Source organism: Aquila chrysaetos, chromosome 4 (assembly GCF_900496995.4).
Source record: "Aquila chrysaetos chrysaetos chromosome 4, bAquChr1.4, whole genome shotgun sequence".
Classification (NCBI taxonomy): Eukaryota; Metazoa; Chordata; class Aves; order Accipitriformes; family Accipitridae; genus Aquila; species Aquila chrysaetos.
Window position 1 is genome coordinate 17,424,114 of NC_044007.1, and position 27,580 is coordinate 17,451,693.

The 27,580-nt window shown below is 36.0% G+C and overlaps 1 protein-coding gene across 4 annotated transcripts in view; it reads left to right on the forward strand.

Annotated features, from left to right (window-relative positions):
• Nucleotides 1-27,580, forward strand: part of CSMD3 (CUB and Sushi multiple domains 3) — a 756,594-nt gene that overhangs the window by 76,368 nt on the left and 652,646 nt on the right. For all 4 annotated transcript variants that reach the window (XM_030011520.2, XM_030011521.2, XM_030011522.2 and 1 more), the window contains exon 2: nt 13,909-14,131. In XM_030011520.2, coding sequence (XP_029867380.1) covers nt 13,909-14,131 — 223 coding nt within the window. The remainder of the gene's footprint in view (nt 1-13,908; nt 14,132-27,580) is intronic.

Sequence of the window (27,580 nt, forward strand, 5' to 3'; positions counted from 1 at the left end):
TCAATTCTGCTTCCAGCTGCACCAACCATCACTGAACAGACAGTGCCACACAAGATGGTCAGATCTCCTCTGAGACAGGCTCTTTGATTCAGTCAAAGCTTTTTGTCTCTGGTGCAGTCATTTACCATGCCCCACTCCTCTGGGTTTTCTTTACCAAAACTCAATCCAAATTCCATGTACTTGCCTCAGACTGAGCATGATGAAACAATACACTGCACATTTATAGTATGATTCTGCTTGTCAGACAGCAGGATCAAACAATGCTGTTTCTGTTGTAATCTAGGGACTAAACACAGATCTTAAAATGTACTCCCCTGGTAGCAAAGTTGCCACCTGTGTCCTTAAGGTTTCTACTGGTATTGTGGCTGGTGTCTTCAAGACACCCAGATCTTCCTCAAAATTGCTGTGAGAAAATATTCACAACTTTTGAAGGAAGTCTCTGTGGGTTCTTCTTGAAGGACTTGAACTGCAGTCCTTTTTTGGATTCCCCAAATCCCACTTTCTGCAAGAAGTAAATATTTTAATCTTGATATACAACAATGCACTCTTTGACTTTCTAAACTACTAGAAAGTCTTCCTTCTTATGAACAACTCCTATACCTTATGTAGGATGAGACTGAGCATTTCCTTATCACAGTGGCCAGTGGTGTATTAGAATGAACATTTTATTTTTCTAGAGAAGTATTGGAGGTATGTGCTTTGCCTGCCTTAGTATCTATCTATCAGTCTATCTGTTTTGTGGCATTCACACGCAGACATGTATACTGAAATCAAATGTTTTCATAATGCTACCCATGAAAAAGGCAGTCTCTCTATTAGTCTTTGTTCTGTTATAAGCAACATTTTCAATTAATCCAAAGAAGCAGGGAATCAGTGACCAACAACACAATAACCTGCCTTTGGTTTAGGAAAAAAAAAGATTTAAGAAAAATGGGCCCCTTAATATTTATACCAAGGTGCCAGAAAGATCAGATGCTTATTTTTTTCATATTAAAATAAAAATCAAAGTACACAGTTTTTAAAGATTTACAAAAATAGTGCCTCCCACCTGAAAATTTTGTTAGGTAAGACACTGCTATTATCTAATATTTAATAACGAGAATACGACTGATTCAGCCTGAGAAAGACACAAAGGTCTCTCTTCTTGTTTGGAATTGAACAAGCTTTAATACTCTACTGAGATTCTTTACTACTGAGAATGTTTCAACGCAGTAGAATTTGTTTCAAAGTAATAGCTTTCCTGGTAGAACTAGTTTGTCATGTCAGAGGGGATGATTATTCATGATAAGCCAGTGGCACTATTACCAGCAATTTTTTAGAAATGGGGGGTACTGATTAATTTCAGAAATATTAGCTACTGAAAGCAGACATCAGTACTGCAGAATGGATGAGACACTTGGAGTAACAGTTGCCAAAAGGTGAAATAAGCTAAAACCAGGGAGCACATCAATTAAAGATGTAAAGTCACATAATTTAATAGAAAATTGTGTTTTGCTTACTTCATAAGAAAAGACACAGGCCCCTGCTGAGTATTAATGCCTAGGAGAGAGAAACTGAATGTCCAAGGCTATGCCTTGGGCTATTATATAACAAATCATCATTAAGTCTCAAGAAATAATTAGCACCATTTTTTTTGGTGCTGATATAAGATGAAACCCAAGAAGAAAGACTCAGACCAGACATCTATGTTTTTCCCATGCATAAAGTGTTTGCACAGGAATAGTAATAGTGTAATTGTATGTAAGAGGCGTTTGTGAATGATTAATACCTAGTGCATTTGCTAAAGTCTGTCCAAATTCCAATCTGTAGATACTGCAAAAAGTAAGTAATATGCCAAATGCCTTTGTCCCTTACAAATGAACATGAAGATATTTAACCAGCAATAAAATCTCCGTATTTACAAGAATAATTTATTCAAATAGAATGGTATAACTGTTGTCTCAAACAGTTTTACATGCCAAGTTAAACTACGCCATCCAAGTCAGAACTATTTATCTAAATATTTTTTCCTTCCAATTTCTGCAACTTCAGTGCTGTGCTGTTTGCCTTTATTGGTTTTCTTTCCATCATTAAATGTTTTTATATATTCCTTTTCTACAGAAATTCTTCAGTCTGTCTTTTCATGTAATCATTTTGTCTAACTTTGTTCTGCACCCCAAGTTCGGGTGACCTGGCATTTTTAGTTAGAAGATGTTGTTGGCAGGAATATGGAAAAGGGTAACTGGTCAGTTCTGGAGAACAAATGGGTTTTTCTTTGATGCTGGGACGGAGTGGTTGGGTTTTTGTTTGTTTCTCTGTTATTTTCAAGGGAGGAAGGAAAGGAAGACACCACTGATACCATTAAATATTTATTCCTCTTTCTCCTTTCTGCAAATGGTCACAATGTAACTCCAGGTTTTAACTAGCCAGGCAGAGAGAAAATTCAGCTTTTCTTGATGGTGTTGACTCTACGTGGTGATTTTTATCTCACTTGGTAGACTGGCAAAATCAGCTGCGGTGAATGAATCAGTTAATGTGCTCTCCCTTGTGCCTTTCTCTTTAATTCACTGTCATAGTAAGGACAGCTGCCCAAGGAAACTGCTTATCGGCTGAAGTATAAAACCTAGTTATTCACATAAACTCCCAACATTTTACCATAATATGCTGAGCTCCTCCTTGACAGCTTGAGGCATGCAGTTCATCCGACTGCCTTTACAATGAAGCAGGTTGTCTCTGGAAAGGACCAGGATAAATATATAGAATAATAGCAACAGCTTCAATGGTCCTGGGAACATTGGGACCAAAATAAAACCTGAAATAGCACTTGACTATATTGCTTGGCTCTATAACTTTTTAGCATTGTTATCTCTATTAAATGTTCTAAAAAATTAGGTCATTTCAAGAAGCTATCAATTCCAGACAGTTGAATACCTTTGTAGTCCTCCTGTTGTAGAGTAGTATTGTCAGCAGTTTTATCACCTTTTCTAGAAAATTTTTCATTACTTTGCAGTATTTTCCAATGTATAGAGAAGTAGACCTTCTCTGTTTTTCTTTTTAGCCAATTATTTTATTTGTTAAATACGACATATTTTAGAGTAAAACCTTCCAGTGGTGATGTTTGCTTTTCAAATAGAAACAATTAGTTGGAATTAATGTAATATAAACAATATTGATAATACTAAAGTTATTGTTTTAGTGATATCAATAAATGAGGTCTCATTAAAAAATCTTACAAACTGACATAACTCCGTGATTAAAGATGTTCTTTTTATCCCATTTTTGATCTTGCCTCAGTCTATACTGCCTCAACTGACTACTGAAATTTATATTATGGCTTATGAAAAAAAAAAATTATGACACAGAGAAAGAAGTATATGGTAAAGGTGTTAATACTTTGACCTACTGCAAATTTAGAAATGTACAATGGGAATTAATGCAAAATTAAAATATTAACAGAACTGACAATATCTGAGAAATTACCTTTGCATTCAGACACATGAAAGCATTGAAAAAATCATAAGTCTGTAGATTTATAGATGAGAAGAAGAATTTTTTTTTATTGTAAAAGGCTGCTGCAATAAAAAATTGCTTTTTTTAGAAAGTTTATGAGTAAATGAAGACAGAATTAATTTATGTTTTTAAAAAAGATCTATGGTAGTTCTTGAGGAAACCCTATTACAACATACATTATTTTAAGAAGTGGACATAAAACATTGTTCTTCAGAAGACTATTACTGACTAAACTTTCTGGTTGGTCTAGTGTTCTTTATGTCTGGAGGTTTTGGTGTGTTTTATTTTACAAAAATCCTAAATACCTCAGTACAGACACTTCAGTTTAATAACCTATCATTAAAATCATAAACAGATTTACTACAAACACTGTGGTAATACCTGTTAAAAGTTCAAAAAATAAAGGGATACAAGATAAAATTTATTTAAAATCTGTAGCTTGATATGAGATCCCTAATTCATAAAATCTGACTTCAAAAAGAAAAATATGTAGAAATATAATGCTTGAATATCTACCATTGACAATCATTAGTTTCCAAATTGTTTAAATTGTTCTCCCTTCACTTTTAAAAACTGTGTCAGAAACTGTTCCATAGCATCAAATCCTTTGTGATAAGTTCTTCTGACCTCTCTGCATTCACTTGACCCTTATATAGTCTGTGGCTCTTTGATTTTTGAAGAAGTGGTGGCATTTTTTCATTATTATATGATCTAGAAAATGAAAACCAGAAAACCCACCCCACTGTGCTGTATTGTCACAACTGTGTGTTTCTCTATGTGTCTACTTATGGAAGGACATTTTTTGCTTTTACTCTATAGTGATCTTCACTGTATTTTCTCTTTTTAACTTCTATTCCACTTGCCCATCTTCAGAAAAGCTGTATTTGCTAATACATTCACTAAAGGGGTTGTGATCCTGCCTATTTAATTCAAATCTGTCTGCTATTTAACTCAAAAAGTTTTGTCACTGTTTGGAGTAGATCAAAGACTATTGTTGGGTTTTCCAACTGCTGCTTCCCTTTATTCTGAACACATCTTTAATTTTGCTGCCCTCAGGTAGTTTAGGCTACTGTAGAGCACATGGAGTGCATTTGGTACAACGGTCCAAACCCCATAGTAATGGCATCCATCACAGGGTAGCTATTGTCATCAAGTTTTTATAGATGTTTCACTGAGAATGGCAAAGTTTCAGAAGCATAAAACGATAGGTAGATATTTTTTTTCATCCGAAGTTTATAGCAGAGTTTCAAAGGTCTGAATTTTCATGTGGTCTAAAGCAAAAAGGTTTTTGTTTTTTAAAAGTTACATCTCTTCTCAAGGTAATCCCTGTGAGTAAATGAGAAGAATTTCTAGGTTGTTTACATCAGAAGCAATCTAAGCTGCCGTAGAAGGTTGTCTGTTATTTTTTGAAAGAAGGAAACAGAATATAGGAAGACTGTCTGCAGTAGTGTACAGTAAATACTGAGTCATTGTGTTCAATTTCTATTGGCAGAAACTTAAAACAGAGCCTTAATTTTCTCCTGATTTTCCAACACTGAGTCTTCAAAGTCTTTTCTAATCTTGTTGAAGTCACTTCAAACCAGCATCATATTTATTTGATAATGTTTATTTACTATCTGAATGCTTACTGGAACTTTTTTCATCATTCTGGGTTTTCTTCCCCCTTCTACCCCCTTCCTTTTTGAGTTTGACTAAATCTATGGTGTTTTAGAAGGATTATGGAAACTGTTTGTTTGTTGTTTTTTTTTTTCCCTAAAGCTATAAATTAATTTCAACAGGTTACTTAGATTTGCAATAATCTGTTCTCTGTCACTTATCTTGAATTACTGCAAGACTTAAAACTACCAGATGTAACGTACTGTAATTGTGTTTTTCTTTTTTTTTTTTTTCTTCACTAGATTAAGTCTCTGTGTGAATCTCATTACAGGGGTCCATATCCCAGATCCTAGATTTTAATGAACCAGCTATATAATAGCAGAGGTTTACTGTGTATGCCGATGGGCTTTGAATTTAAGGAATTCAAGTCAGCATTATATTGACTGTTCTGCTGTTATATTACAATTAGTGTGAAAACTGTAATTAAGGCTTTTGGACATTTGAACTTTAATTTAAAAGTGTAGTAATAAACATATCTTAATTTCTTCAGAAGTTACTTTTGGTTTAACTTTTTTTTGTTAAAAAGGGTATTTGCTTATATTCCACTAGCACCAAGAATGAAGACTCTTGAAACATCTTATTGTGTGACTGTTTCCCTTTTTTAAGAATTCTGATATTTACCAATTTCACAGTATTGTTAATTAATTATTCTGCTGTGGACAACTTAATTTAGTCTTTTTTTATTTTTTTAACGAATACAACTTTTTAAGCCCTGTTATCTACTTATATCCTAGAGACCCACAAACCTGTACTTTGCAGCAAAATCTTTTCTCTACCAACACTTAAGTTATAATAAGAAATAAATACAACACTAATGAAGCTCTAAAATCAATATATTTCATGGATTCAACCAAATGGTAAACTACTTCAGAAGTTTTAGTTTGATCTGCTGTTGCAGTAGTTGTATAATTCTTTCAACAACTCATCTTTACAGTGGAATCTCTGTTCATATCTTTTCCACAGAGTAAATTTCCCATGTAATCAAACATGAAAGCTGCATTAATTAATTTTCAGCCATAGTTTTTATATGGTATTCTCTTTATGGCTGCTGGGAAGATTCCTGGATCAATTTCTGGTTGGATGCTGGTTTCTTTTCACTTTTAAAGTAGAAGAACTGCAGGAAGAGAAGGTAGAAGAAGAAAAAAGACTGCAGGGTCAGAGTACTAATGAAGGCGCTTTTCACAATTGGTTCTCCTAAAATGAGGAAGTCATAGCTCAAAATGTTTATTTTTAAACACAGGAGAGAGAAGCAGGGTGGCCAAATGCCACTGAGGCCAGAAATTCCATTATCTGAAATCCAAATGTTCTTTAAAAATCCCAAACACCTTTAATATCTACCTGCAATCTCTCCAAACATAAGAAATCTTATTCCCCTACAAGTCTGGCAGCGCTAGCATGTGTGAGGGGTTTTAAATATGGCAGGCTTTCAATCCCGGAGAGGATTTTTAATTCATTCTGTGATGAGATTCCAAATGTCCTCTCTTGTTTTTATGTCTAGTTCAATTGCCCAGATGTTTGTTACATCTGAGAGATTATCCTTCTCTGGCTGCATGAGCAAGGAGGCAGTTATTTTGGAACAGATGATCCCTTGTCTACAAAGCATTTGAGATATTACATGAGGAATAGGAGAGAAGTAGTGAAATATCCTTAGAAGAGAAGTTAATTACATACTGGGGATAAAATCTTGAGTGTATTTCAGCTGACTTTGTTGAAATCAGGCTTTCATCTGTGGTGGTGGTAGCAATGCTTTTAAAATAGAAGCAGAAGGCTATTCGCTGTAGAAGAGTTACATACAAACCAAAGTAATTAAGTGCCTAAGGGTAAGGGAAAAAAACCTATATTTTCCTGTGAAAGTGACAATCTTCTGTTGAATGACTTACAGGGTGGTAGATTTGTTACATCTCTTTTAAAGTTCCTTAAAGACTGATGACACTACTGAAGTTAAAGCCTTTTAGTTTTCAGTTATAGGAAATGACAAACAGTTTTCTGTTGTAGAACAAGAAATACACACAATGACAATAAATATTTATTTCAATATATGTAACAAAAATGTTGTGGATGCTTTTGTTAAATGAGATGTAGTTGTTTATTTTGCCACCTTGCCATTTTAAGCCTTCTGCTCTTCAGGATGCATTCCACGTGAACATGAGCTGTCTTGCTGTTTTTAGACTTTATGTTTCTTAAAAGAAGAAACATGCTCAATGTTGACATGAGGGGGCAGAATCTTTTGTCCCTCTTCCAGTTTTCACAGCTGAGACAAGTGGAAGACAACACTAAAATATTTCTGAGCCTCTTTCAGAAAAGGTGGCTGAAACAGAGATAAGAAATTACTCTTTGGAGGAAAAACAGTACTTCCATAAAGTTCTTCAAATGCAGTGATAATTACTTTACAGTGATAGCTTCTTTTTGGCTGGTATTCTGTACCAGTTCCACTGAGCTTGTTATAGGGTTTCCAGCCAACCCTACCAAATGATTGGAAAAGTCATTTTGGCACCTTGTTATAGCTTATGCAAGGGCAAGACAATCTATCTTACCCAATTATTTGCAAAGAAGTATAACCTTCTTTTCTCATAACCTTAAAATGATACAAACCATAGATAAAGAAAGAGTCTTAAAACAAGCTTCTTTTGAACACTTTATAATGTCTACATATTGGCACAATTTCCAGTAAGCTGTGCAGAGAATAAGCACTCAAATATCTTGTTTGTGAAAGCAAATGATTTTAAGAACAAACTGAAATGAAATGGCAATCTAGTTAAGAAATCCTAAATTTCTTGGAACTCAGCTGATTTTCACAGAGGCGCTACAATGGTGTTCTTCTTACACTGTGCACTTCACAAACACAAGATTTTTGTGGTTTTTACAAGGCTTTATTAGGCATGTCTGGAATTTCTCTAGACTAAAGAAAACAAAAAATCAGGGAAATAAGCATTGTATGTAAAAAAAAAGAATGATTGACAAAAACTGGAAGCAAAAAAATCCAACCCACAGAGACAGATGTAACCACTTAAAAAAGAAAAAAAATCACATAATCAATCTGTGGTTATTTGGGTTTTTTTAATGGTCAGGTGAAATATTAAATATGGACTTTATTCAGCTAGTAGAAAGCTCATTGTAAAAGCTTGTGGGAAGGATTCTTTGAAGTACAGAGTATTGGGTTAAATAGGCATGGAGGTCCATATGAATACAAGATAGACATTTCTGAAACAGCAGCAGCTCTAATGCCTTCTAGCTGGTATGGATACCTACCCCACTGCGGACTACTACAGAGGTGCAGCATACTTTGGTTCTGGTGTGCTGTGGTGCAGGGTTGCTGCTGGTATGTGCACCTTCCATGCCTAGCACAGGAGGAAAATGAGACTCAGAAAAAGCCAGGGGGTTATAATGTTCTGGTAGGAATGGACACCAGTGAGTGTCCTCAGTGTAAAAGTCACCAGTCACACCTGTTATCAAAGCACAGTAGAGAAAGAAAGAAGTATGCAAGTATTTGGGGGAGGCAGAGATAAAGGTGGAGAGTAGGAAGGAGCTAGACCCACTACATTAAAGGAGGCAATTATCTTGCATGTTTGTACTGATGTGAAAAAAGCCAATAAAACTTTGTGTTGGAAGTTGAGGTTAGAGAAAGGAAGCTTGTTTTATGCAGAAAAGAGGCTTATTGGGAAATGGAAAAGCATAAATGGAAGAGAACAAATGATGAGAAGAGATAAAAAGGCAAATTTCAAACACAGTCCAAAGTAAAATACAGTCATTATATCTGATGAGAGCTTCCTCTTCTCCATTTTGTAAATGCGCTCAAAAGTCTTGGTGTAAGGCATGTCAGAACAATTAAAATGATAGAGAAGAGGAGATGGTTTAGAAAGAAAGATTGTGTATATATTTTCCAAATAAAGGAAGGATTGGTAGGAGGACGAGAAAAGGGTTCACGAAACAGGGAAGGGTTCACATCACTATGAAATCTATCACTGTAGCATTTCAATAGGTTATTTGAAGTGCTAACAAACACATGTGAGAGTATAATATGAAACTACAAAAGCAAGAGGTTTCAGAAACAGGACTATAGGAGAGAATAAGGAAACAAGAAGGGTGAACACACAGGCACCATAAAACCTGAGCTGATGATAATGCAAGTCAACGGAAAGAGAATCTAGCACAACAGAAGAGAATTAGGAGAACAATCCTTCCTGATTTATGGTCATCATGAAAATTAACTGCTCCTTGCTGTCAAAGACAGTCAGGTGATCAAAGATCACAAATAGAAAAAGGTGTTGCAGAAACATGCAAAGAGCAGGGGACACAAGTGGGTGAAGTTGATGGATTCTGCATGGAAGAGGACCACCATCTTGGGGGAAAAGAACAATTTTGCAAATAGGTAGCTTGCACAAAAAAAGGGAAATGAACGTGGATGACATGGCTAAGGAATACTTTAAGATATGATTGACTGTGCTTTAAGGTGAGTGCAAGTGAAAGAGATTAAAGAAGATCGGGATATCAGAAAAGACAGAAGAAAAAAGCAGCATGTGAATAACTCATCTTCCCTTTTCTCAGTTTGCTCTTAAGGTAAATGACAGCAAGTATTAAATACCTCTTTAAAAGGAAATACATAAGCAACTTAGAAATGTGTAAATGTGTTAATCAAGGCAGACACTGTAATTATCTTATGGTGATGACTACTATTAAAGAATACATTAACCAAAGGAGATTAAACAAAAGGTGTGGAGTACTTGGAAAGTGAGGGTTGTAGGAATATGCTATTAAACAGTATAATTGAATGGTCAGGAGGAAAAGAAAAAGACAATCTTGTGTATCGAGTGAGTATAGTTATGGGACATCCAAGGGCAAAGGGTATGGATATGGTGTATTACTTGCTTTGTTAGAAGGCAATGAAAGTCAAATAGATTAAGTAAGAACTGTTGTTACTGACGCTTACTGTAATACCATAATGAATCAAAGGATGACTGAAATCAGGAAGAACAGCAGTGTTTTCTGATTTCAATAAATATTTATCCATGTAAAATTGATGAGAATTAAACATCCAAATTTTAAAATCTGGTAGAAAACAATGCAATGGAAAATTTGAATCATACTAACTACTAAGAGAATATCATCAGTGCTGTTGTTCATCTTCACACTTCAACAAGTATTTTTCTTTTCTAGTCTAACTTCAAGCTTTTCAAAATTCTTTCTCTCATGCTTTGAATCAAACCTTCTCTTTAATGAAAAACAGTTTGGAAGTAAATTCTGGTTTGAACGCTAGTTCTGAAATCTAGATGAAAAAGATCACAGTGTATGCTATCAGTTATTCCAGCACGAATTTTGCCTTGTGAAAATAGATGTCATGTTTTCAACATTTGATCAGACCAGTCAGTTAATGTATGTTGTCTATTTTGAACGTAACCAAGTTTGTCTGCCAAGGTGAAGAGCATTACAGAATGGATTAACATACGAAAGTAGAGATTAAAGTGCACGTTGTATGGATTCTGTTGGCATGATTTTTTATTTTACAGACTAAAAGAGTAGACCAATGAAAATCAAAATTCATTGTTTGTTTTTTCCATTCTTGGAATTAAAAATCTATCTTCTGACACTTGTATAGCTGTATTACATTCTGCTGGTTATTGCTGAAAAATATCCAAGTTATATCATCTTGCAGCATATAAATAATTCTCTTTTGTTACAGTTTGGATATAGAGTAAAAGGTATAAGTGGAACTCTTATGTGTCACGGAAATTTATATTTCATATATATGTATAGATAGGAATAATTATTGGATCCAATATGAAACATTACATTCCTTAACAAGTAGTGTGTTATCTCACAGGGTACTTTCTCATTGTTTTGGCTCTGTTCTTTTTTTAGAAAAAAAAAATTTATTTTGGTCACAGAAGACTTATTTGAGTTTTTCTTTACAGCTTGCATTGAATTAACAAAATAGTACATATGTAATTGATAGCTATCCTGACTTAGATACAGCAACAGTGACACAGGTTCTGAATTACGGAGCTGTATTATGACATTGAGCCAAAATTCACACTGTGCTTTCCACGCTTGGTCTGGACAGATGCATAGAAATTAACAGTGCATGCTATTTAATTTTCAAGTCTCTCTCACTCTAAGATTTTTCTCTAATTCAGTTGAAGTAGGCCTCAGCAAGAGATTTCTAGGAAAAACTAAATTTATAAATATACGTACACTTAGCTATTTTAAAAGTCTTACTCCAGTAACTATATTTGGCGGGAGGTGCTAGATCTCTAGGATGAAGATCTTATGATGAATAAATAGTTTAGTTTTGTAAAGTGACTTGCACACAAACTGTATTCCAAAAGATTTTTAAAGTGCTAAATAAAACAGCTGAGCTTAAATAATAAATAATAACACATAAAGGAGATTTAAAAATAGTTTGAGTATATGAGGGAGATGCAGAAAGACATAAATAAAACCGACTCCTAGCAATGAAGGTTGATAACAAATGAAGTGCGTAGGCACTGATATGAAAATGAATTCTCTAAGCTAATTTCCAGTAGAAGGTAAAATTTGCTATACATGTCAGAAAAGGCAAACAAAGCCCTAATTACTTTCCAAGAGGATCTTCCAATCCCTCTCTGTCCTATATATCTATGATATACTCATATTTGTAGTAAAAGAGTAATTACACTTCATAAGAGGCGTCTTTTCTCACCATTGGAGTTAAATATGAAAAGCCAAGATAAAAATATTGGATGTGTCCCTCTTCTGTTGTCAAGAAAAGTTACTTTACAGTGTAGCAGTACAGAGTGTAAAATCTGAAAAGATTTCTGCTTAGTACTTCAGAGAAAGGTGTCTCTGCACATTTAGATGCTCAACACGAAGACAAGCTTGTGAATATGCCATAAAGAAGATGATTTAATGAGCTCAAATATATACATATGTGTATAATTAAAGAGACAGCATCTGGTTTGTTTGTTTGTAGTTTGTTATGAAATGTATATCATGTTTCTCTGAAAAAGCATACTGAGCAGCTGAGTGCTTTGTGTTTTTTCTCAGTTGATGAAATCCCCCCACTAGCAGAGGGGGCTTGCTTTGAGCACGCTTGGAGAAGAGAAGCTTTTCGGGGGTGAAAAATGTAAAGCAGGAAAACTGGTCTAATGTTTAGGGGATAAGACAGCAGAAAGCCTGGAAAGGGGATGTAGACCTAGTCAGACTGCAAAGCTGGTGGAAAGAAAAAAATATCCTAAGGACCTAGAGGAGTTAGGAACTGCTGTAACTGAGCATTAGAATTGACAGCAAGAGTATAGAAAAGGACCTGCCCTGCCAGTACACAGTGACTTGGGGGAGATATTTTTATAATTATTCTTGTTTTTATTTTTTCTCAGAAAATGGATTTTCTATATAAAAAGAAAATTGCTGATAGTCCAAGAAAACTTGGCTTTTGAATGTAGAGGCTATTTCTGACATTTGGGGATAAACATGTTAAAAAGGATCTATTGGCAGATGCACTTTTCACCTTTGACCCACTGTACTGATTTTGGCTGGGATAGAGTTAATTTTCTTCATAGTAGATCTTATGGTGTTATGTTTTAGATTTGTGACCAAAACAGTGTTGATAATACAAGGATGTTTTAGTTATTGCTGAACAGTGCTTACACAGTGTCAAGGCCTTCTGTTTCTCACGCTGTCCCTCCCAGCAGATAGACTGGGGATGGGCAAGAAGCTGGGAGGAGACACAGCTGGGACAGCTGGCCCCAACTGACCAAAGGGATATTCCATACTATATGACATCATGCTCAGTGATAAAAGCTGAAGGAAAGAAGGAGGAAGTGGGGACGGACGTTCACGGTTATGGTGTTTGTCTTCGCATGTAACTGTTAGGCATGATAGAGCCCTGCTTTCCTGGAAATGGCTAAACACCTGCCTGCCAAGGTAGCAAATTAATTCCTTATTCTGCTTTGCTTACATGCACAGATTTTTCTTTACCTATTAAACTGTCTTTATCTCAAACCACGAGTTTTCTCACTGTTACCCTTCTGATTATCTCCCCCATCCCACCAGGGGGGAGTGAGTGAGTGGCTGTGTGGGGCTTAGCTGACTACTGGGGTTAAATAATAACATCCACTTAGGGTCAAGGGTCAGTCAAAATATATAAGCTGTTCATCTTAATATTTTATTTAGATATAGAAAAGCTTACTAAGTTCCTTCTGGTTACAAATACACAAGGCAGTTATTTACACAAGATAATATAATGATGCAACAGATGGCTATTTCACGTTGACTCTCTAATTACACAGCTTTCATAAACCAGAATTATTGATTGGAAAAAGCTTGTTCATAATAAATAGCCTTTCAGCCTCTTCTAGTCCCAAAATCTGGGGAGGAGTAACAGAAGGTTAATAGATCTAACCTGTATCAGACCTTCACCACGGGAAGACTCATTTACTTTGCTCTGGTTGCTTCTCTTCCTTTTTACAAAAAAGGATATTGACGCAAATACTGTGCCTCATAGGCAATGAAATTTAGTCATAGATGTTGTTTATATATATTTATTTGCAAAGATGCTACCATATGTCTTTACATAAACAGTATGGAAAACACATTTGTTAGGTGGGTGGGCTTGTTTTGCAATAAGTAGCCAGGATTTGTATTAAAACATAGGGTTTACCTTTCTAAATGCAGTACTTACAACGAAGTATTTTGATAATTTTTTAGAAATCATTCATTCCAATGATGTATTTTTTTGAAGGCTGATACAAAAATGGATTGCTAACTTTTGTTTCCTTGGGTTTTTTTTAGGTTTTATTTATACCTGTGGTGGAACATTAAAAGGACTTAATGGCACTATAGAAAGCCCTGGCTTCCCATATGGATATCCAAATGGTGCAAACTGTACATGGGTTATAATAGCAGAAGAAAGAAACAGAATACAGATCGTCTTTCAGTCTTTTGCTCTAGAAGAAGAATATGATTATTTGTCATTGTATGATGGGCATCCTCATCCTGCAAACTTTAGGACAAGGTAAAGAATAAATATTATTAAAATGTAACTTGTATTCATGTCTTTAAAATATCTGAGAAAATAGTTAAAGCTAATATTTTTAAGTTATAGATTCTTTCTTATGTAGACTTTAAGGTGCACTTTCCTTAATTAATCATAAGTGTCTTAAAATCTATATGGTGTGCTTTAATTCTAGTAAAAGTGCTAAAATTAATCTTGTCTCAACAAAACATAATTAATAAGCATATAAGCATGGATAAATGAATGTAAAGTGAATATGAGATGTAGAGGTCTCAGTTTGTGTGATCTAGTAGTGGTGGAACTTTTGTAATCTTTGCAACAGGAGGCTTTTGAGAGAGATCAGAAAAAGATAACATATTTAAGATAGAATAGGTAATTTTTGCAGTTGCGTATGAGCATTTTCTAACACTAAGGGGTTACAAGAGTGAAAAATCAAGAGTGTTATGGGTCACAGAACATTTTTTTATCAGTGTCTACTTCAAAGTCATGGCCCAGATGTCCAATTCTGGAAGGCTGTGGCTTGAGGGATACATAATAAGCAACAGATAAATTATCCATACATTTGCTAGCTATCTTTATTATCATCTATCTTGATTTCTGTATGTCAAGTTGTCATCTACCTAAACTTCTGTAAGGCCTTTGACATGGTCCCACACAATATCCTTGTTGCTAAATAAGAGAGATACAAATTTGATGGGTGCACTATTTGATGGATAAGGCATTGGGTGCATGGCCACCTCCAAAGATTTGCAGTCAACGGCTTAATGTCCAAATGGAGATCAGTAAAAAGTGGTGTCCCTGTGACCAATACTATTCAATATCTTTGTTAATGACATGGACAGCACGATTGAGTGCTCCCTCAGCAAATTTGCAGATGACACCAAGTTGACTGGTGCAGCTAATTCGCTTGAGGGAAGGGATGGCATCCATAAGGACGTTGACAGGCTTGAGGAGTGGGCCTGTGAGAAGCTCATGAATTTCAATGAGGTCAAGTGCAACATTCTGCATCTGGGTTGGGGCAATCCTCAGTATCAATACAGACTGGGGGATGAATGGATTGAGAGCAGTCTTGTGGAGAAGGACTTGGAGATATCGGTAGATGAAAAATTGGACATGAGCCAGCAATGTGGACTCGCAGCCCAGAAAGCCAACTGTATCCTGGGTGGCATCAAAAGAAGCGTGACCAGCAGGTTGAGGGAGGTGATTCTTCCCCTCTACTCTGCTCTCATGAGACCCCACCTGGAGTACTTCATCCAGCTCTGGGGTCCCCAGCACAAAAAAGAGATCAACCTGTTAGACTGGGTCCAAAGGAGGGCCACGAAAATGATCAGAGGGATGGAACACCTCCCCTATGAGGAAAGGCTGAGAGAATTGGGGTTGTTCAGCCTGGAGAAGAGAAGGCTCTGGGAAGACCTTGTTGTGGCTTTTCAATAGTTAAAGGGGGCTTATAAGAAAGATGGAGAGACACTTTTACCAGGGCCTGTAGCAACAGAACGAGGAGCAATGGTTTTAAATTGGAAGAGGGTAGATTTAGATTAGATATGAGGAGGAAATTGTTTATGATGAGGGTGGTGAGGCACTGGAACAGGTTGCCCTGAGAGGTTGTGGATGCCCCATCCCCGGAAGTGTTCAAGGTCAGGTGGGATGGGGCTTTGAGCAACTTGATCTAGTGAAAGACGTCCCTGCCCACAACAAGGGGGTTGGAAGTAGATGAACTTTAAGGTCCCTTCCATCCCCAAACCATTCTATGGTTCTATGACACTGTGATGAAGAATGTAATATATATTCCTAATTGGGGAACATCCAGTTTCAATTTACTTTGCATAGTGCTGCCCCAATAAAGGGATATGTTTTTATAATATTATATGGCAAGTGTTGATTCACTGGTAATGAATTTTTTTTTAGAACTATTATGCAACCATCCAGCATCTGTCCACTACAAAGAAAATGTAACATGGTATTAGAAGGAAAGTACAGCAGTAAAATTCTTCATCTCAAATCTGTGCAGGGTGTGAATTCTGTTTGTCAAATGGGTAACAGTCAGCAGATATGGAGAAATGTATCTCTAATGAAATTGTTTTTCTTTGTACTTCTCTGTTTCTATTTTTATTTTCTGTTTCATGAGTGTTTGTATGCAATTCTGATACCAGCTGCAGGAAAGAGGGAACCCATAGCTAAAAGATTTGAGGATTGTCTTTCACAAGAAAAAATAAGAGCATGTAGTTTTCTTCCTTTCTGCCCACTCCTCAAAAGATAAAATTTACGTGGAGATTTGATTACATGTAGGAGCCCCAAAAGGCCCTCACTGTCAGTCAGGACTCCCATTGGTGAATCCACTCTAAATCATAACCTGAAAGAGTATGTGAACATTCTGCACAAGTGCAAAAAAATAAAACGATCATTGCTATTAGGAACTTACAGTCTTAACTGACTTACAGTTTTAACGAGCTTCAGAGAAAACAGGTAAAGGAAGCTAGGGGGATGGAAGGAAGAGGAAAATAATATCTTGCAAAGGCAGAATTTTTGTTCTTTGTATGTCTTGTTCAAGCTACTGAGAAGGTTTATATATATTTGTGTGCACACATATAATTGTATCTATGTATATTTATCTGCATGCATAAATATATAGACGCCTATCTACATATATAGATTATATGTGTCCAAGATTCTTTTTATATTAAACTAAGCCTTCAAAGCTGGAGCTTTGGGATACATTTTTTTTAAATGTCAGTGTCTTGAGAAGAAAGTTAAGGAAGCCTGGCATGCTCCAAAGTTTTGGTATTGTGTATTTAGGATGACACTATATTCTGGTGAAGAATAGGATACAGAGTTCTGTAGAACAGAATAAAATAAGTCAGCACTTAAAAAGGAAAAGACGATTAAGCCTCCATGCAGGTCTTGAAATAGACCGCTTTTGCAAGACTTACAAGATCTTGCCAGTGTGTGGGTGCAGTAGAAAAATAGTACACATTTGTGTGAGTGCAAAATTGGGTTTTAAATTAAGAAAGTGTGGTAGTGAAATTATGCAAGATTTACTAAATCTTTCATGGTGACGTTTACTTTCCCAGATTGCTGTAGCAAGTAGTAAGGTGATGTTTCCTAGACTTTCCTTTTTGCAAAAAGCTTTTACTTAAAGAAATAAAGTTTTACTGAGGTACAGTTGCTTGTGGAAAATTTCTTTCTAGCATGACAGTGGATTTTATCATTTTACTTAGTGACATTAATGAAAGTGTAATCAGATTACGCTAGTCACCCTCCCCTTAATTTTATAACAGACAAAAATGTTTTCAGGGGACCATACAGGTATATTTGTAAAATATATAACTGGACAGCTAAACAAACTGTCTCAGACAAGGCCACTATTTCTTTTTCTACTTCAATATTTTGATTGAAAGAAGTTTCTATGTGACTGAAGAAGATTTTGCAGATTGGCTATTTGTAAAGCTCATAACCTCTGACTCTGTCCTTATGCAGTTTTGTACTTCTTTGTTTAATTGTTCTCCTCAGAATTGAATCTTGTTCAAATTTGCAGTCATTGACTGTCTTCAGTGAATGCTTAACAGCCTTAACTGGTTTAGATGGCACTTAAATGGCAGCTAAACAATAACAAATGGAAGAGAAGCATGTCAGATATGGCCATTACAGAAAGTGTACAGTCAATATTACACTTTCATCTTTGTGTTACTGTATATGCTTGATTTAGCATATTTAATATGCGAGATCTTTGCCTCAAACTATAGAGAAAATATAGAACAGTTTAAAGCTTTGAACTAAATGGGGAAAAAAAAAAAATCTTTCCATAAATCATATTTGCAATCACCTACAAAAAATATTTTTGCAGAAAGATAGTATTACTTCCTGTATTTGAACCAAGCTTTTAGCAAAATTTCATACTTGGGAGTCTTTCTGGGTCATGTCATAGACACTGTCTATTTTTAGGGCTTCCTTGCTGCTCTCCATGTGTATCTTTGTGACTTTTGTGTACTCTTCCTTTCATATTTATACATCTAGCTCCCCTCTAAAAAAAAAATAAAAAATCAGGGTTTGTTTTTATATGATACTTTTAAATTGCAACTTTGTATACACCTTATTTTGGAAAGCAGCTAATACTTCTAACTGCTATTTTGAGTGAATGTGTTGTATTTCCAGATAGAACTCTTGTTCCATTTTTTTCAGAATTTCTGCCTTTCACATAATTTTTGTGTGTATTACTAGAGGAATCATTTCAGCCAAGCTTTTTGAAGATGCATATCAAAAACATGTTCTCAATTTTCTGGGTGCCCAGCTTGAGAAACAAGAGTTTTGTTTGCACTAGTGATAAGAAATCCCGCTTTTAAATGAAGTTTACGGAAGGTATGATTTGAACTGATAAAACATCACATAAATCAACCGCTTTGCAAAAGTCAGTTTGGGTCAGCTGATGAGACCTCTTGCATGCTATGAAAATATTTTTTAGTATAACTTACAGGTAATTCACTGCAGTAGCTACTGCCATATATTAGGGAGTGGCACAAGCAGGGCTGCTCCACGAAGGGCCACAAGGCAGGAGCCGAGGGTAACCCCGCTCAGGCTGTGCTCTTACCAACAGGGCACAATTCTGCAGGGGCTGAACACAAAAGGCAGAGCCGGGGACTGGTAACAGAGTCCATTGACAGCACCCTACATGGCAAGCAATGAACCAGGTCCAGGGGCCATCCAGGGAGTCCAGCTGTGAGCAAAAAGCAATGTGGCCAGGGATAGAGCTAAGCTCCCCACAGAGTACGGCTGAGGGGCTCATACAGGAGGCAGGGACAGGGATATAGTTGTAGAGAAACCACAATTAATGTTAAACTGCACTATTAGTGGCAGTGAGATGGTGCATGTGTAGGTGGAGAAGAGAATGGCAACCTCAATTCTGACATTTCCTTGCAAGTATTTTACTTTGTAACTTGGGTAATATTTTGGTTTCTGTTTTTTTAAGAAATTTCTGAGCATAAGGCATAATATACTATCAGTAAATATCAAAGAGTATGTTTGTCCTTTTTTTTAAGGAGTAAGGTGCTTCACTACTTTTAAAAGAGATGTCAGACTCAATAGTTTTCTAAATTATAATTTTTTACTCCAATTAGTTACCCCAGTTTGCACTGTGATAATAGAAATAGCTTTAAATAATTGAATAATAACTTGTGATTATATACCTAAGCTCTGTTCACAGTTCCAAGGGAATGTATTTTCCAAAATTACCAGTACCTAACCGGTTAATTGATTTGACATTTAAATATTCATCACAAAATTAACATTGCATTGAAATTAATGAAACAAATTCAGATCTATTTTAAACAGAGAAAAAATGCATGCCTGCTGCAATTTTACTGGGATAAACTGGATAATTCAATCCACTATATTTCTGCCTCATTGTATTGACTAAAAGAATCTTTCATATGGTTATGTTCAGAAAGCAATTTTGTAGTAGCCAAAATTATATATTTTCTAAAGTTAAAAATAAAATTATTTAGAAAATAACAAGTCTACCAGAATGTTCTGGTAAAAAACATCAGAAAATTTCACTATGTGTGGTCTTCAAAAGGACAGACATGGTATGGGAGTTTGGAAAGCTCCACTGTTAGGAAAAGGGTATAATCATTTTGTGACAGCTATTCATTTGTTTGCATCAGTGCAAAGAAGTATGGATAAGTTTATCTAAAAATCATGAGAAGTGGAGGTGTGACAAACTGGCACAAACTGAAATTTTTGAACACTTCATAAATACATATTTTGCTTGTGTTTGAGAGCCTGCAAGACCAGCATATATCTGCAGAGATATTTTTAAATGTTCATATGGTCACTGTGTCCAAAGATTTAATTGGATGAATTAAAAAGTTTTCTCTACATACTTGTTATAGGTTTGTGTGGTGCAGTGGCTTTTTTTGGTAGCAGGGGAGGGGCTGCAGGGGTGGCTCCTGTGAGAAGCTTCTGGAAGCTTCCCCGGCTTCAAGATGGACCTGCCACTGGCCAAGGCCGAGCCCGTCAGCGACGGTGGTAGCACCTCTGGGAGAACAGATTTAAGAAGGGGAAACTGCAGCAGAGAAGGGAGTGGAATGTGAGGGAAACCCCTCTGCAGACACCATGGTCAGTGAGGAAGGAGAGGAGAGGAGGAGCAGGGGAGGAGGGGATGCCCCCGCAGCCCGCGGTGAGACGGCAGGCTGTCCCCCCCCAGCCCATGGAGGGGAGCGGGGGAGCGGAGGCCCCCCAAGATGGCCGTGACTCCGTGGGAAAGCCCGCGCTGGAGCAGGCTGTGACTGAAGATCGGCCCACGGAAAGGACCCACGCCAGGGAAGTTCATGAAGAGCTGCAGCCCGTGGGAGGGACTCACATTGGAGAAGTTCGTGAAGGACTGAGGGACCCCCACGCTGGAGCAGGGGACAAGTGAGGAGTCCTGCCCCTGAGGAGGAAGGAGCAGCAGAGACAAGGTGTGGGGAGCTGACCCCAACCCCCACCCCCTGTTCCCCTGGGCCGTCTGGGGGAGGAGGCAGAGAGAACCAGGAGTGGGGTTGAGGTGGGAAGGAGGGAGGGGTGGGGGGAAGGTGTTCTAAGGTTTGGTTTTACTTCCTAATATCCTTGTTTTGATTTGATTTGTAGTAAATTAAATTGATTTTGTTTCTTCCCCAAGTTGAGCCTGTCTTTTGCCCATGACCATAATTGGTGAGTGATCCCTCCCTGTCCTTGTCTTGGCCCACAAGCATTTCTTTCTATTTTCTCCTCATTCCACCAGGGCCAGGGGCCTGGTGGGAGTGAGCGAGCAGCTTCGTGGGGCTTTGTTACCAGCTGGGCTTAAACTACTACGGTACTCATAGTTAATTTCCTCTTAGGAGATTTGAATGGAAGGAGGCTTTAACATTCTCAGTGTTTAAAAGGTGAGCTAATACTCATTTTTTCTAATCTCTTTTTTTTAAGCAAGATGAATCATCCTTTCATCTACATTCCCTGCTGAGGCAAACAAGAATCAAATGCACAGGTTACCTGAGCTGCATAGGAGAAATTCACTGAAATTACTGGAGACATCCACTGCCCTTTCTCTATCGATGAATTGCTTTCTCCTAAAACATCTGACTCCCTGAGTAGGCCTACATTTTTAAGATTTACTCCCCAACCACTTGAAGAGAAAAAAAGTTTTCAGAAGATTAATAAGTCGGCCTTTAAAATTTCAGGATGCTCCTAGTCTTGAATGTAATTGGGTATGCTCCGTTCACCATAGTACTTCCAAGGGTTTGAATTCAGTACTATAATAAACAGACTTATACTTTGATTATGGTATTGCAAACTACTCAAAAAAGAAATCGTTATCACATAACAGATGAATAAGCTCAAAACTAATTTTAAATAAAACTAAAATACTTTATTTTTTTAATTCCATAGTATATGGAATAACAGATATTGCTCCACTTAGAATGGGTGGTACGGACTATAAAATTAAAATTAATTTCTTTGTCCAACTATTTAAGAGCAGAGAAAAAAATCTGGAGTAGAAATATGTAAAATTACAATGAATCCTGAATATTAATTCATATTAAATATTGTTAGGGTTGCAGGCAGGTGAGTTGGCTGCTTATTTGGCTCTGGGCTGAGGTTATGCTAATTGAAAAGGTCATGGAAAACTATCAGACATGCCAGGACAAGAAGCCAAACTGGCTGCTCTGACCATGCCATAGGAGTTGGACCTGCTTGTTGCTCTAGAGGACCACAGCAGGAGCAGGATAAGTGCTTTACCCAGCTGGTAAGGGAACACCCTCAGAGATGAGCTGAGCATCCTGCTGTCACCCCATCAGTGCCTGCTCCTGGCCTGATAGCATTGTCAAATACCTGTCTCTCTGTCATAAAAGTGCCAGGTGTTACTGACAACATAATCAAACACTGTGTTTTAGCTCAAAACCAATCACAAGTTTAAGGTACAGTTTCTCTGAATAATTTACATTGATTTGATTTTACAGTGTTGAAATGCTAGCATCATCCATCCTTTTTTTTTTTACATCTAAAATTTTATTGAAAAACATTCAGGGCATGGGATAAATTCAAACAAAACGAAACAACAAAGAAACCCCAGTAAAATCAAGGGTACTTTAGTAATTTTATGTTCTTACTTAAAAAATAGATAGCACTAAGTAAAATACTAACAATTCCCAATTTTAAAAGGGGAAAAATAGATTTCTAGAAGACTAGATTTTGCGTATATAACTTTCTATTTTTAAAGTGGAAGAATTGTAATTTACCTTTTACATGCGCTAAATTGTCAAAATTACCTTACAGAAAAGTTATGAAGAAAGAAGGCTAGCAAAATAGTGAATGTTGGCAATAGCAGAAACTTCCAGTGCCCTCATTTAATAGCTCTGCTTGTTTTTCCATTATTCTAACTGTGCTGATTATGTGTTTCTCCTTTTAATAGGTAGAAGTCTGCTCAAACAGGCAGCAGTTAGGCTATGCTGCTAACATTAGTGCAACCTCTAGCTTATTACATGTCACCTAATGACACTCCAGTAGCTACAGTAATATTTTTCTTCTGACTCGGACTCTTTCCTTCTTCTGGTCCTTAGAACTTTAACCTTAATTCTTTGTGAAGGTTTATATCTATGTTACATCCTTTACTATCTCCCAGCCAAACTCATTATCATACTTTTGGGGGGAATCTATTATACTATTATTTGTTAGCAAGTGTTCCAATCTTTCTCATATTAACTCTCATCAAAACCAGAAGATAAGAAAATCCCCACCTTTTTCCCTTGCTTTTGCTACCTTCTTCCTCCACTTCTGCGATGTCAGGGTTTCCACTTACAGAATTTCCTGACTTTAAAGGCTTGTTTTACTTGCTCTTTCCTTTCCCACTTCTGTCTTTAGGTCATCTACAGTACTACAAGATGTACTGCAGGGTGCCCAGAATTAGTGCCAATGTCTTGCCTGGGCAAAATGCCATGATGGTGTGTTGATTTTCCATTCTGAATCCAAGCTTTGTTGTATGTAGCTCTATTTTACTTCATACACGTGTATCCTTTTGTTCTTTGTAAGTTCTTACTCATATGAACAATGCCTTGTTTAATTAAACCATATAAAGACCCTTTCTGAGTAGCTATCATTTGGCTTATATTATTGCTATTTCAAATCCTGTTATTAGAGTTATCCTCCAAGTTAGTTCTGTACCTTTCATCTACTACTATAGAAGTTACTCAAGTTAGCAGACTCAGTACTAAAAAAATAAAAAAAATGGTAACTCTGTATGGTTCTAGATTAAATCTGACAGAGACGAATTCTCTCTGACTATTTGGTTATTAAGTCTTTAAGACACATCAGAGTGGAATATTTGCAGTTGTTCAGGTCTTCATTCCCAACAAACCTTGACAGCTGAAAATGTACAAAGCTTCCTTTTCCACTCTCCTATTTAAGTCTTTTCGAACATTGATGTAGACCAAGAGTTGTTGATAGGAAGATGACAGAACCTCAAAAACTTTCCATTGTTGTCAGAGACAAATGTAGCCTTCTGAGTTTTTTCCGCTCAGGCTGTTTATTATGCCCTAAGTACATGTACTTCTCTCATCACTGTTCACTTTCTGTCCAAATTGGCAACCAGAGCAGAAACTGTGATTAGGATCAAATTAAGGATTCAGCACTTTGGAAACACCTTCAAACAGCTGATCATTGAGCTAATGATTTTTCTTTCAGCTGATCCACAGTTTTTTAGCTTTCTCCACTATTGGCATAGAAAGAGAAGAAAGGAAGGAATTTCACTTGAGAATTTAGGGACCAGTGAACAAAACCAAATGGGATGACACTCTCCCCTTACAAAGAAAGACAAAATTAAAAGGTATAAGTGCTAGTTAAAGACCAATGAAGAGATAGGAGACAGAAGGAAAAAAAATCAAAGACCAATGCAGACTGAAGGCAATTAAAGAAAGAACAGAAGGCACAGTGAACCACCAATCAAAGTGGAAAATGATGAGACAGATAACTGAATGAATCTAAACAAGAAAATTTTCACTGCATGAACAAAAAAAATAAATATGGCAAAGGTTTAAACAGAATATATGTAGAATGTTGAAAATGGACTGAACATGGATAGGACACACAGCAATAAATACAGCAAAGTTAGTAGATAAGAGAAACAAAGATAATTGAAAAAATGTAGCAGAATATAATGGTAAATAGATATTCAGCTCTGAGAGATGAGTTCTGAGCAGGCAAGACATTTAAATGGAGGTTTCTTTTTCTCAATCTGAAAAGTTTGTTTTATGAAGAAAATATAGCGAAGCAATAAAATGTTTGGCATTGTGATTATAAATACAAAGCTGGAAGAACAGTAGTTTACATCAGTTTTGCTATACTCTTGGGAATATTTTGATATGATGTTAAATTTCTAGATACCCATTGAGAGTGAAAGGTAGAAAATTAAAACTGATAAAAGAAAGTGCTTATCCAGACAAGGTGCAACTGGTGTCTTGAACTTGTGCTTACATGATTGTGAAAAAGCCAAGATTTTAGCAGCTTAGGAAAAAATGGTTAGATGTTTGTTTAGCTAGCAAAGAAGTCCGAAGTTAAATGGTAAGGATTTAAAACCAAAACCAAAACCAGACCAAACCAAGCCAAACCAAAACCAACCAACCAGCCAAACAATTTTGGTAATTATTTGAAGGTAGAGGTAACTTTCTGCTAACTGACCTTAGGAAGCGACTTTCCCATTACCAGCCTTCCATGGGATATATTTCTCTGAAGTAATTGGGATGGCCAGTTTGGCTACTCTGAAGTAGCTGATGGACATTGGACTAGCTTGTTTACTTGACTTCTCATGTAACGCAAGAAAAACCTCTTTTACAGCCTCTGAGAATTATCTTCTTTGGAAAAACTGGTAAATAGCGTTATACGGATGAAGAGTGCATATACCAGTTTTATAGGGAGATGAGTGTGGTCATCTCTGAGAACCAGCTTTGCTAAATATTAGTTATTCATTTTTCTTTGCATTGCTAAATTGCTTTATGGCATTTGAAACAGTCTAGCAAGCAAAGCTGATTTTTATTGTGGAGACCACTTATATACAACACAGATATATGACATTATATTGCAGCATGCCAGCACAGACTGTCTGTGGCCACTAGTCTTCTGCATATGTTTCAGCTACAGAAGGGGGAAGAATGAGATTTCACAATAATAATCTTGTCCCAGAAAGTTATAGTCTATGGGAAAGACTCATTCTATTGCAGGTGTATCTAACTGTTAGACTTGCTTACATGACAGAAAAGTAACTCTTAAACCAGTTGGTAAATTAATCTTGTATTGTTGCAGTTGACAATATCGATAAACATACCTCATGAAGTTGATAATTGAATCAGAATGTACCTAGAACAAACATATACTATTACTAAACTAAACTCTGAATGTTTAGTTCCTACATGAATAGATGATTTCGGTTGTTTTTGAAGAAAGGTATGATCATTTTTTTAAAATTGTTACATCTGCAGAAAGCCAAAAGAAACATCTGAGTGTGCAAATATGTATTATGTGTGTGTGTGTGTATTTACATATACACTTATTAGAACGAAGTAATGTTTAGGCATAAGGCTAAATGGAGAACTTTTCTCTCTGTCCCTCTAATATTTATCTTAAATTGTGAACGTGATAGCTTATTACTGAAAAGTGGCTCCTATAGATTACATTACATTGCACAGTTTGAAGTGAATATTTTATCATCCAAATTATTTATGTAAATATAAAATACGTTATATTTTACTTTACCTAAGTACAAATTAATGTCAACAGTATACTAAAAATTCCTGAATCAGCTGACATGGAAGAGCAGCTTTTCCTAAAAAAAAAAAGCCCCCCAAACCCCAGAGATTCATTCTAAATATTAGTAGCATCAAAAAAATTACCTCCAAATCTGCTGTCAGTTCTTCTGTAGACGGTGCAGATCTCCAGGACCTAAATATAATGACATAGATAGTTATGCAAAAATGTCTTTTTCATTAGGATTTACAAATTTAGTCATGAATTTATACAATTTTCTTATATGGTCTTGACCAAATTTCATTACTACAATGTGCTTCTGTTTTTGCATTGTAAAATACATATACTACACATCTACTTTTCAAGGTGTATAGCTTGAAAATGTCTATGCAAAGGACCGAAGTAATTTTAGTAGTTAAATATTGCTTCCTTATAATATGAAATGAACTGTGCAGAGAGAGAAATGTATATTTTATCCAGTTTTAAACAATATTAGAACTTTGTCTAAAATAGATTTTCTCGCTCACAGTTTAAAGTCACTTTCTGTACATCCACCATACTAGAACTAATAAGTAGACTAAGTTTTAAGTGAAATTTGCAAGCAGAGAATCCTCATTTCCTTCAGGTCTTTTCTAATACTATACAAAAGGAATCTTTTCTTGGACAAATCCTGTTCATTCTTATCTATGACCTGCAAGAAACCAATAAAGATGTCTATGGCTAAAGCCTGCAGATGGACCTTTCTCTAATACTCTTTTATCAGGTGATTAAAGTTGTTGATGAGAACACCTCTCTAGAGTAACAAGCATCTACGTACAAAGAATGGAGCTCATCTTTTTGGGTGGAATATTGGCAGTTGGAAAAAGTGAAATGAAAAGGGCCCAGTGTGATGATCTAACTAACAAACACTAAGTATAAAAATGAGGAATGTTGTGAAGAGATAGCATATATATAGATAGATCTTTGATATATGTCTTTTATTACACCGATTTCTAAAATAAATGAGAAACTTTAGTAAGCAACAAGTAAGATGTGACAGGAATGAGAAGAGAGAGATGCTATAAAGGGTATAGCAGACCCATGCAAACTCCTAAATGGAACTCTACATACACAAAAGTGTCAAAGTCCTGAGTACTGTACTTCTAGGTTATTTCTGTACTGCAAATGTTCATATACTGTAGTATTTCAGTTGTCATTTAGAAAATAGCTATTGATAATTGCAAAAAAATTTGTACAGTTTGAAGGTAACAGTAAATACTAAAGGACACAATTTTCAAATCGTAACCACTGACAAGTTTTTGCCTATGGCAAAATCTGGAATTAAGTCAAAGTATAGTTTTTTTTTAAATTTGAAACTAGGTCTTTTCTTAGGTTACTGTCTTCATAGAAAGAATGTAGTATGGTACTTGATAATCCAACTCTATAAATATAACCTGGATGAAAAAGTCACAGTGACATGTTAATCAAGGTAATTGCCTCTCATAGCCATTTGATTATTAATAATTGCAAAAATAGTCTTCTAGTCCCACTGCCATTATAAACATGTTACAGCAGACCATGTGAAAATTAATCATGGCTGTAATATTTTCTATTAATTATTTTTTTTCCTCTGTGATTTCAAGTGATTATAGGAAGTTAAAATATATTTAAATATAGAATTGAAAAAAATATTTAAAATATAAAATCATCACAAAATCCTCCATGCCA